Raw genomic sequence first — 11,065 nt, 5'->3', positions numbered from 1 at the left:
CATGTACATGTATAATATCTTCAATAACGTAACAGCGTTAATTATGAAGGGGAAAGTTGATGGACAGATTTTGAGGCCTATACTAAACCCTAGTGGTGAAGCATTGCAGTGCAGTATTTATGATTTATTTATATATTCACATAACAGAGATGCACTTTCAAGCTGGTTTGTGAGCTGTGCCATTTATAACTCTATTTATAATTTAAAATAGTAAGTTCTGCTTTCATTGCGTGTCCAGGATCCTCTCCATGGATTAGGTACTTTCTGTTCTGAACATGTCCCTGTGAGATTTTTCTGCAATAACAACATCACAAATATGGCTGCGGGATTTTTTTTTATTATTATTTACCCAATGAAACAAAAAATACACCCAGGAGGAAAAGGCAAACAATATTATTTTTTACTCCCTCTTCTCATAGCAGAAGAGGTTCATTCAGCACACTTATTAAACAATATACATAATGTTATCAAGCCTGCATAAAAAGACTATAAGGAGGGTCATTTATATTCATGCTTTGTACTGCTCTCAGAATAGCTTTTATGATATTTCTCAGAGTGCTTAAGCTATTATTCATAACCTAGCAGCAGTAGTGTAGAGAGGTCATAAATAGCGCTTGTTTTCTTCTGTATAAGTGAAGGAGTCTCCCTGGAAGGGCAGCGCTGGTGGCTGGTTGTAGTTTGCCATCATGAAGATAAAGATGGTTCCTATCGTCATAACTGGAGTGACCACAAAGAAGCAGAGTCGGTCCACTGTCCTGGCAATCCCACTCCAGTTGTCCTTTTCCTGAAGAATAAATGGTTAATGGTTATGATTGTAAGTTTAGCTTGTAGGGAATATATATATATAATTAGCTGTATAATCAAATTGGATGTAGAAAAGTCATTTAAATCTGCACTATGTAACTTTTCCATCCACTAGAGGGCGCCTATCAAAACAAAGGCATAGTTAGATGATGCCAAGTTTGAGCTCAGAATCTTGGGACATGTGGTCTTCAGCTCACCGCTGGTGGAAAAGAATCGGGAAGAAATCATGTTCATGGATGCGTTTATTAACGTTACTGTAGTATGAAGCAGAGCAGGAAAGAGTGTTGTGGAGCTGAGCAAGGCCGCTGGAGCGATTGTTCCACAACACACAGCTCGCGAGCAGCGGGACTTTTATTATGATGGGACACAGTCGCCAGCGCCATTTCTGCTTTTCCTGTCATGAGTATGAGGTAACGCAGTTCTGTTTATTATATTAGATACACACTGTTAAAATTGCAATTTTCTCAATATTTACAAATAGTTGGAAACATTTGGGATATTGTAAGAACTCAACTGAACAAAATATATAACACTGGCCTAGTGGTTTTTAGATATTTTACTGCAAAAAATACTATATTGTGCACGTTTAAAATTAAATTATATTAATCTTACATTTAAAAAAAAAAAAATTAATTTAAAAAATGGATCCGTTAAAGTAATGGAAAATGTATTGATGTGTTGATCATAAATGTTTTTAGAAGCATCTGGTTACAATCATTTTTGTTGTGCATTTAATTAAATTAATTGTTTACTTAAATGGAATGTATTAAATTAATAATTTAACTGTGTACTATATTATTACTCATATATATTTAGATTGGAGTCTAATGTGTATATGCATTAGGACCTATATGCAGCCTACTGCATAATTATGAAAATATCATAATTTATAATTTCATTGTACTTATATAATTCATAATGAAGTAGTAATAAACCTTAGCCTAGAAATCTAGACGCACCCTAGTGGCAGCAAATTTAATCTGCCTGCAAGTTTAGTCTTGGAACTCTTAATAACCTTCTGAGCTGTATTCCTCACAATCTGGACAGGCCAATCACGTCGTGTATAGAGTCGGCGGGCGGGGCCATAATGACGACGGCCGTGTTGCGTTTGCGTGCTTCTAGTAAACACAGAAACTGGCGAACGGCGGTGGTCTTTCGAATCAGCATTGACCGCGACTCTGGAAGACTTGGAGTTAAGCTTTTCTCTGAGAAAAGAACAAAGAACGGTACTGAAGTCATTCTTAAAAAGGGAAGATGTGTTCGTAGTTTAGCCGACCGGATACGGCGAATGTTTAATCAGTCAGCGAGCTCTGTTTCACCTTCGTTGCTCTGGTTGGTGTAGCGCTATCCTATCGCGTGCAGAGGGAGTTTGAAAGACAACCGTTTATCCCACCCCTCAGATTGAGCCCTGTCAATAGTGAGTTTCCAGACCAAACATCTTGATGTGGGTCTGGCTTGTCAGGCTAAATAAATCTGGTTTCATTCTTTAAAGTAAAGCAAAACGAAAAGGTTCAAACTTCCAAATAAAAAACAAAATGCTCCAGGAATTCTTAGTGCACAAAGAAACGGTATCAAATACACATAAAACATTGTAAAAATGTTTTTACATATTTTGTCTAAAGGTTTAAAAGTCAGTTTAATACGTCAGGCTATACAGGGTTAAAAACTGGACATCATTTCCTGCAAAGTGTTTACTGGATGTAATTGTCTTCTCACCTCATTATAGTCATTTTTGTCATGCATGTGCTTAACGATGTAATTGGCTCCTTCCACAGCTGGCTTCATCTCGTTGTACAGCTGTTCCGACACATCGGAGTCATTACTGGATGTGTAGGCTGTGAAGAATTTACCTTTAGTGGCATTAAACTGATAATACTTGAAATAAGATCATAATATGAGTTTAAAGTGTCCTTCTGGTCATGTGAGACTGACTGGCTTTGGGAGTGGGGCGAGCAGCCATGCCATGCCTCTCTGACTGCTTCTCAAACATCAGTTCGCTGCGTGATTTAACGCTGTAGTACTCCTCGGCCTGGGCGATGTATCCCAGTGAGCTGGAGCGCCGCGGCAGCGCTCCCTCCAGGCTGGGTTTGTCATCGGACGGGCGGGACATGTACAGAAGGCGAGGCAGACGCTCTAAAAAGAACTGTAGCAGACAAGAAGATGAGAAGTTCATAAATAATCTAAAACCAGCTCAAAACAGATCCAATGGCTGTTATGTGATGCAGTGATTGATTTGACTTTTTAGTGTTTTATTTATTATTTATTTAGACAAAATAGAATATAATTTTAATATTGGACATAACATGTAAATCATTTTCAGTGCATCTCTATGCATATGCTACCATTACACACCATCAATAAAAAAAGCAACATTTTCAGCAAGATGATGGGCACAACAGTCAAAGTTTGTACCAATCGTGTTTGAGATTTTCTTGTTAGAGTCACACAAAAAAAAGACAGACAAGTGAAGGCCTGACCTCTCTGGTCCATTCTGTCATGACATGGGTGCTAGGGGTCCGAAAATGCAGGTTCAGCACAATGACGCAATTCAACACCACCACAGTGACCAGTACCATGATAAACATCAGATACCTGCCAGAGCAAAAACAATCATTTGTACTAATATTTAACTTCTTTCTTCCTTAAAAAAAAAGATACTTTTATGCATTATGTATTTAAAATCAATACTTAATAGTGTCATAGCATAGTGATACTGAAACATTCTGATGTTATATATTTGATATTGGCATACTTGACGATTAAGGGAACCGCCATAGACGTCTCAGGCAGACGCTGTGAAATCAGCAGCAGAAACACAGACTGAGCCAGCAGCACAGAGATGGATAACGTCATCTTCTCACCACCTGAAACAAAAATAATATGTTATGGCATGCCGTTTTGTGACATATGTGTTATATATTTATTCCAATGTTAACATGTTAAAGTGCCCCAATTATGCTGTTTTGTCTGGGACGTTTTAGCAGCAAAAGGGGACTAACGCAATATTAAGGAAGGTGGTAATAATGTTATGCCTGGACGGTGTAGGTATTAATAGGAGGTGAGACTGGAATTGCTGATGACTTGTTTCAGGTAGTTCAGAATCATACATTTTTAGGAGACAGCTTTATTTGACCTTAAAATTATATTACAAACTTCATGAAAGTTAATATTTGAAAAAACACAATGGGGTACTTTAACGTAAAAGCATTGCCTGTTTATTTCAATATTCTCTGTTGTTTTCTCTCATATTGTGACAAGTTTATTAGTTTAGTTTATTAGTTTATTCGGTCATTCATCCAAAGAGGGAAAAAAAACAACATTAAAAAAAAAAAAAACTTTAAAATCAAGAGGGTAATCTAGCACTCGGAAAGCGTTCCACCCATAGGGGAGGCCATTGCTAACCAAGCCATCACCTGCTGTTAGCATCCCATTGACTCCCATTCATTTTTGAGTCACTTTGACAGTGAATAACTTTACATCAGAGCCGTTTAAAGACTCCGCATAAAAGGCTCCATTACCTTGTATCTTACACTATCGCACCGTAGAAGCTGTTTTTGTAAAAATAGGCTAACGATTGCGTCATAAACAACGCGACTCTGTCGCACAGTTGAGAAATTACCGTATAGACCTGAGGACACGCTCAGAAGCATTCTTTTACTGTCTATGAGGCAGTCGGGGGGACGTGGAGACATAAAGTCTGATAAAGTCAAGGGAGAAGAATGGGGAGAAGCCCATAGTGAGCCAAAAGCAACGGGACAAAACATTTAAACGACGTGATTCAGATTTCACTTCCACAACTACTAGAAGACCTACAGCTGTCAGACAGGCTGCTCACGTCACATCTACGTCGTCAAGCTCAGTCGGAGGCTGCGCTGTACGCTCAGCCATCAGGAAGTGAGTGCATCTAATTGACCTCACTTTCTGTCGTTGAAGTCTATGGGAACGCTTTGTCCATTTCTTTTACTGTCTATGTTTAAAATGCAGTAAACAGCAGGATCACTTACTGTCTGCTGGCAGGTAGTAGACGAGCGAGGCCAAGAAAGAGATGAGCACGCAGGGAATTATTATGTTCACAATGTAGAACAGCGGTTTGCGTCTAATGATAAGGTAAAAGGTGATATCCTGGTGCTTGTTGCTTTCCATTGGGATGTTTTTATAAATGTTTCTCCTGGCAGGCTTATGAACAATTTCCCACTCGCCATTTTCTGCAAGAAAGAAGACAGAGAGAGATCTTGTATTTAGATGAAATGTAAGAAAAAGAGAAAATCCTCATTACAGAGCTCACCTGTGAATCCCTCAGGATCAATAACGATCCATTCCACCTTGTAGTACTTTTCATCCTCATTCTCTTCTTTCAGATGTAAGCTAATCTCTTTGGCGTTGTAAGTTAATGAGCTAAAAGAGACAAAATGGGTGTTATAAGACTATACAATGCAAGTAGAATTCATACTCATAGAGTAGTTAATGTATAGACATATGCCTACTAAAAAACACACCTGAACTTCAGAGAGCAGTTCTGCCAATCAAAAGGAAAGTAGTTGACGTTAATAGAGCAGGAGCTCCGAAATATAGCTGGAGGTAACCAGTACACGTATCCACTTGGATAGATCAACACGTTGCAGTAATAGGCCACCTGGAACTGTGCGTCATTGCTATTTAAAAGAACCATTTAATCAAAAATTGATGCAACTTCTTTCATAAAAGAAATAAATACTAAGAAATAAAACATGGTGAACAAAGATATTGTACTTGTTTTCAAGGACGATCTCCGGTAACCACACCATACTTGGCGGCAGACGCAATACAGAAATGTTATCAAATTCTAATTCATTCCACTCAAGTCTATAATCAGTCCAGCCCTTAAAAAAACAAAAAACAAATAAAATGTTGGTGAACACACATATATTAAATGTGAATATTAAAATATATAATATAAGAAATAATATAAAAAGACAATATATATAAAGTGTGTGTGTGGGGGGGGGGGGCATGTTTTGTGACATATGAGGACACATTGGCCATGTCCCCACTTTTCAAAATGCTTATAAATCATACAGGATGAGTTTTTTTAGAAAGTAAAAATGCAGAATGTTTCCGGTGATGGGTAGGGGTAGGGGCAGTGTTGGGGGATAGAAAATATGGTTTGTGCACGCCCATATGTCACAAAAACAAACGTGTGTGTGTGTGTGTGCGTGTGTGTGTGTTGCATCGAGCAATCAAAATAATGTACTTACATGCTCCATCCACACATTTGTTAGTAATGTCTCATCAACTTCTTTCTGTCATGGAAAAACATCTTTGTTTAACAGACTTGTACAGTATCAAACTATACACATTGTTGTTACATTATTGCATTACTCTATAAAAAAGTAACTAATTACATATGTCACTTTCCACACATGAGAATTTTAATTCAGTAGCTTAAACAAAGTAAAAGTGCAGTACTTTTTAAAAAATTAACTCAAACATTAATGTGTAAATGTATAAAATAATGCATTATTTTGCCTGTTGCATCAAAAAAAAATAAACTGATTGAAAAATGCATTCTCATATTGGCAATATTATGCACTCACCAAGGAAATAAGATTAGAAAGTGTCAGCGCCAGGTAAATATCTACGGTTTCATCTTTAGTTTTGACCGGCCGAAGTTCTTTGTTGTAACCACGTTCCTTGAAAAGGTAGTTGATGAGTCGCTCCTCTTCGTTCCGTCCCCAACATTCTGCAAAACAAGTTAAATATAATTTCTTGATTGATAAAATGTGTTCTCTCATATTGAGCTTTAATAGTTAAATAATGTTAACAAACATACCTTCACCTATCAGGTATTTGGGTAGCCTACCAAATTCGTACGGAGAAAATAGCTATATGGACGTAGTACTAACTTGTGGTGGTTTAATATGTCACATTAACATCATAAAAATATAACAATGATAATCTTTTATATAATGCATTAACTCCTTAGTTCACAGTTAAAGTGCAATGCAATTCCCCTGTATCCAAACACAATATGAATATAAAACCAGTGGGTGTAAATAAAGCTGTAATTTCTAGAGTTTGAATGTTAAAAACAGTCATAGAACTTACTATTTAGTATAGTTGTTTTACTATATAAACACCACATTACAACAGCTGACAGATGGAGAGTCATAAAACCCACATTTTAAATGTTAAGTTAAATTTTAATTTAGCTTCTCCTACCTTGGAAAAAGAAGAAAAACAAAGACACTGTCAACAGATGAAGAATGCTTCTCATCATGGCATGCCGTTCAACGAGTTATTTTTACTCTTATTGCTGTACCCGTCCAGGGCTCTTCTGTACAGCTTTCCCTTGACTGACACAGACAGGTGTGGAATCAGTACACAGAGGAAAAAAGCACACGCACACGAACAATATTCAAGAGCCCAGACTAAGTGAGCAAAGTAGTCAAGAAACATATATGTCCAATTCCAAACACTCTTACTTGTATAAACCAAGGAGTCGACCCAAACCACTCTTCATCAACTGTGAGACGCCAACTGCTTTGCTTTCTACTTTTGTCCACATGGCCCGATCTAAAAATGGAACACAACATTCCAGTGGTGATCCTACAGCAGGCCACCTGTCAATGAAACAGAATGCGTTGAATGAACAGACCATGAGTCTTTAAGGCAAAAGTCAGCGCTGTTGGATCAGTGCTAGCTGTCATGACATCGATACTTTAACATTGGTTTCATGCAGCACGTTGCTTTGATACTGTACAAATTCTAGGATGTTTTTGAAATGTCCAGCAGAGGGAGACAAAAGATAACTGAAGGGTTTTAATTAGGAGACCACAGAGCACATGCAGAATGGGCAGCAGATTTGTACATATTCAACCATGAAATGCATTTTTCTAATTGCCTTTGGCAGAATATTTTTGGTCAGTGACGTCTTAAGTTGTGCATTTAAGAAATGTACTTATGTAATGTGATTCTGAAATTCTGATACATAAATTAAGCTGCTATCGATGGCATTGTCACAGTTATACATGTATTATTTTACTAGTAAATTACTAAGAATGCTGGAATTTGCAAGTTTTACTATATAGGTAATCTTAAAAATGGCTATGTATTATAATGGCTATATATTAGCCTACCCTAATGCAAGAATTCTGCAATGCAATAACTTCTTAAGTTAATAAACTTTATAATATTGTTGTTGTCAGGCAGAAGCTTGTATTTCCATATTGTGTCATTTTATCCTTGTTTCATAAATCATTACTACTGTTTCCCCCATTATGACTGTCTATAGGTTTTGCAAATGTTTAAAGTATTGAAAAGAGCTTATACCTCGTATCTCCAAGTAAAACACATAATGTAGCCTCTGCTTGTTTGCTTTGCAAGGATACATAAAGAACAGATTTTTTTGAACAATAGCCTAAAAAGTTCCCTTTACTAAAAACACTACATTAATTTTGTCATAATTGGCCTATGAGGTAGGCTAAATCCAGTGTAGTGACAAATTGGGTTTTATTGTTTATCGTAATAGCACTATAATGTATTTGTACGGATTATATAGTAAGCTCTGCATATTTAAAATGAATATCATTCGTAAAATGAATATCATATCATTAGGATAAACATTAACTGACAGTTTGGGGAGACATAACACCGGCATCCGATCCACCTAAATTTGGTTACCACAGGTTACTAAAAACTATTGGAATGTAGGCCTATAGCAAATTAATATATTGACAAATAATAATAACATAGGCTACTAAACATAATAAACATGGTGAGTAGTACAATAGCTACTGGAATAAATGCTGAAACTAAGAAATGTTCATTTCATTGCTTTCTAGTATCCAAAAAAATTCTAAAATAAACGTAACCCGTAAGATATTATGCTTTTTCACACGCGCATATCTTTATTTATTTATCCCTGCAGCCCTCCCCCTTCAAACCCGGATGGATGACTTCACTTTTCCGCCTGGGTTTCCTTTATGGTCGCGGGATCTCCCTCTATTTCTCACAAGAGCTCACCAGCAGGCGGACGCAGCGCTCCTCTCTCCAGGTACATCCGACGGTTCGGCCAGGAGAGCAGCCCGACTGGACCTGCAGACAGTTATTCCAGGGTCTTGCTGGACTTTTATTTTTCGACACTGAAGGGGGGGAAAGTAGCCTGAAAAGTCTTTATTGATAACTACCCCCAACTAACATTCGTTATTTTCCTACGACATTAGCTGAGAACTTGAGCCATGTCCGAAGTGCTGCCATACAACGAGGGGAAGATGAACGGCTACGGGGCGGACAGTGAAGTCAGTCAGATCTCCTTCAGCTGTCGATTGCAAGACACGAACTCGTTCTTCGGAACATCACAGTCCAAAAGACCACCAAAACTCGGGCAGATTGGAAGGGCAAAACATGGTAAGTATTAATCTACTGAGAACCACTATAACATATAATTGGTCTTACCTATAACGATGTGAATAAACATAACATACAGATAGAGCACAATACACACAAACACAAGATAAAAGCAGGTCAACACATGATACAAAAAAGTACAATATTTATATAAATAATGAAATATGAAGAAAAATACGATTTTTAAGAAAGTTAATCAATGCAACATACTCAGGGAATATTGAGGTAGCCTAATAAGTGTTTTGTTTCTATAGCATTCTTTTTCCATTAAAATGGTGGATTTCTTTTATAGTGTTCATGCATGTCCAAAATAGCTCTCAATAGTACTTTTTCTTGCTGACAAATACAAATATGACCAATTTCTTGTCTTCGTGCTTAATATTTAAAATCTCTAATACGCATCTGTGTCCTCTCTCCACAGTGGTCATTGAAGATGACCGAATAGATGACGTTCTCAAAGGGATGACAGACAAGTCAACTCCCGGCGTGTAAACCTGAACGATTATACCTCGTCAACCTTTTCTTTTAATCACCGGTTTGAAGCACTTGTCGCCTGTGCATGTGAACGAGGGGTGAAGATGATGGTTCAGCGTACGAGTACAGGAGGAAGAGCCACTCTGGACAGTGGGTTAAAATAGTGAGATTTGAAGATGCTGGCAATTCTCCAACTGAAACCCATCCCGAACTGCTGCTGTGAAGAAAGCTGCCCAAGATTTCTGGTCATTTAACCCCTTGTCTCGTAGAAGCAGTGGGTCTGGGTGTGAGATTTCATCGTGACATCAGCAAACAGAAGCCCCTCTTTTAAAGGCTATTCTATCTATCATACTTTGAGCTGCTCATTCAAGGGAGCTGTCCAGTTCAGCACCCCACGCACAACTTGACTGTCTTTCCAGAGAAATAAGCTATATCTTGCATGGAAATGGGATGATGTATGTAATCGAGGGAAGATTGATTACATCTATTCACTTCCGCCACATCTGCACCCATTCCATTTTCAATCCCTGACTGATCAAACGGCCAGAATAAATTTTATAGCGAACAAAGCCACTCAACGCCAGCAAGGAAGAGCTGAAGAATGACAGCAATGGAAGGACATGAGAAGGAGTTTAACTTCTTGTTTGATTTATTGCGTCTTTTCTATGACTGTTTTTTTTTTTTTTTTTTTTGGCATTGTGTATAGATTAATATATGCGGTTCTCTTTGCATGAACTTTTCTCTTGTGCCATTGCGGGAGTTTCCACCTCTTTTAAACCCAGGCACGCTTGTTTTTACCGAAATCAGTATTTGTATTTTTTATATCTGAATATTTGTTACAGTATTATTGTTCAATTCTTAATAGTCCATCAACACAGACAGGGTATGTGTAGATAAAGAGGCATAAAACATAATCATAAAAGGACAGACTGAATGTTATTTTGGGGAAGGGGTTTCGCACATCAGCATTAACACGCTTTTCGTTGCAATAAGTGATCATATGCCTTTGTTGATAATGAAATGATTAGGAATATAATTTAAGTAATTACATCATTTTTTTTTTACATTTCTGTTGATTATTTATTTGTTTTGTATTCATAATGTTCAATGTATGGTTTATTGTGCATGAAGTATGATTATTTTTCAAGCTTATACATTTATGAAGCAAAAAACTGTACAAAAATGTTTAAACATTCTACAAATGTATCAATAAATCAATTCAGAGGATTCATTCATCATGAGGTTTCATTTTTACATAAAACTTATTTAAATCACTAAACAACATGAAAATATAGCTCCATAAATATCATAGGCTATCATTTCATTTGGATATAATATGGGCAATCTATCTAAGGGTTTTAAAGAAGGAATAAGAATGGAATGAGCAACTGAATAGGATGAT

The 11,065-nt window shown here is 37.2% G+C and overlaps 2 protein-coding genes across 4 annotated transcripts in view; one reads left to right on the top strand and one right to left on the bottom strand.

The window, feature by feature from the left end:
- Nucleotides 1-328: 328 nt before the first annotated feature.
- Nucleotides 329-11,065, bottom strand: part of chrnd (cholinergic receptor, nicotinic, delta (muscle)) — a 50,819-nt gene continuing 40,082 nt past the window's right edge. The window contains exons 1-14 of one of the 3 annotated variants that reach the window (XM_067434639.1): nucleotides 7,439-7,469; nucleotides 7,266-7,356; nucleotides 7,003-7,131; nucleotides 6,378-6,523; nucleotides 6,039-6,083; nucleotides 5,554-5,663; nucleotides 5,301-5,456; nucleotides 5,090-5,199; nucleotides 4,809-5,009; nucleotides 3,557-3,668; nucleotides 3,282-3,396; nucleotides 2,737-2,947; nucleotides 2,521-2,639; nucleotides 329-784 (exon numbers count right to left, since the gene is read on the bottom strand). In XM_067434639.1, the coding sequence (XP_067290740.1) occupies nucleotides 602-784; nucleotides 2,521-2,639; nucleotides 2,737-2,947; nucleotides 3,282-3,396; nucleotides 3,557-3,668; nucleotides 4,809-5,009; nucleotides 5,090-5,199; nucleotides 5,301-5,456; nucleotides 5,554-5,663; nucleotides 6,039-6,083; nucleotides 6,378-6,523; nucleotides 7,003-7,060 (1,566 nt within the window). In that variant the 5' untranslated portion in view covers nucleotides 7,061-7,131; nucleotides 7,266-7,356; nucleotides 7,439-7,469 and the 3' untranslated portion in view covers nucleotides 329-601. Of the gene's footprint in view, nucleotides 785-2,520; nucleotides 2,640-2,736; nucleotides 2,948-3,281; nucleotides 3,397-3,556; nucleotides 3,669-4,808; nucleotides 5,010-5,089; nucleotides 5,200-5,300; nucleotides 5,457-5,553; nucleotides 5,664-6,038; nucleotides 6,084-6,377; nucleotides 6,524-7,002; nucleotides 7,137-7,265; nucleotides 7,502-11,065 lie in introns of those variants that run through there. The other 2 variants (XM_067434637.1, XM_067434638.1) reach the window with 2 other exon arrangements.
- Nucleotides 8,780-10,890, top strand: camk2n2 (calcium/calmodulin-dependent protein kinase II inhibitor 2). Its single transcript, XM_067434796.1, has 2 exons — nucleotides 8,780-9,189; nucleotides 9,611-10,890. The coding sequence occupies exons 1-2, from the start codon at nucleotides 9,021-9,023 to the stop codon at nucleotides 9,679-9,681; spliced, it is 240 nt and encodes a 79-aa protein (XP_067290897.1). The 5' UTR covers nucleotides 8,780-9,020; the 3' UTR covers nucleotides 9,682-10,890.

Source organism: Pseudorasbora parva, chromosome 24 (assembly GCF_024679245.1).
Source record: "Pseudorasbora parva isolate DD20220531a chromosome 24, ASM2467924v1, whole genome shotgun sequence".
Taxonomy (NCBI): domain Eukaryota; kingdom Metazoa; phylum Chordata; class Actinopteri; order Cypriniformes; family Gobionidae; genus Pseudorasbora; species Pseudorasbora parva.
Note: the sequence above shows the minus strand (reverse complement) of the source record. Positions and strands in the feature narration are given on the sequence as shown.

Excerpts from the sequence above, each read along its gene's own strand:
- camk2n2 (XM_067434796.1), top strand. The coding sequence starts at position 9,021 with ATGTCCGAAGTGCTGCCATACAACGAGGGGAAGATGAACGGCTACGGG. Across the intron at positions 9,190-9,610 it reads GATTGGAAGGGCAAAACATG|TGGTCATTGAAGATGACCGA; the intron begins GTAAGTATTAAT and ends CTCTCTCCACAG.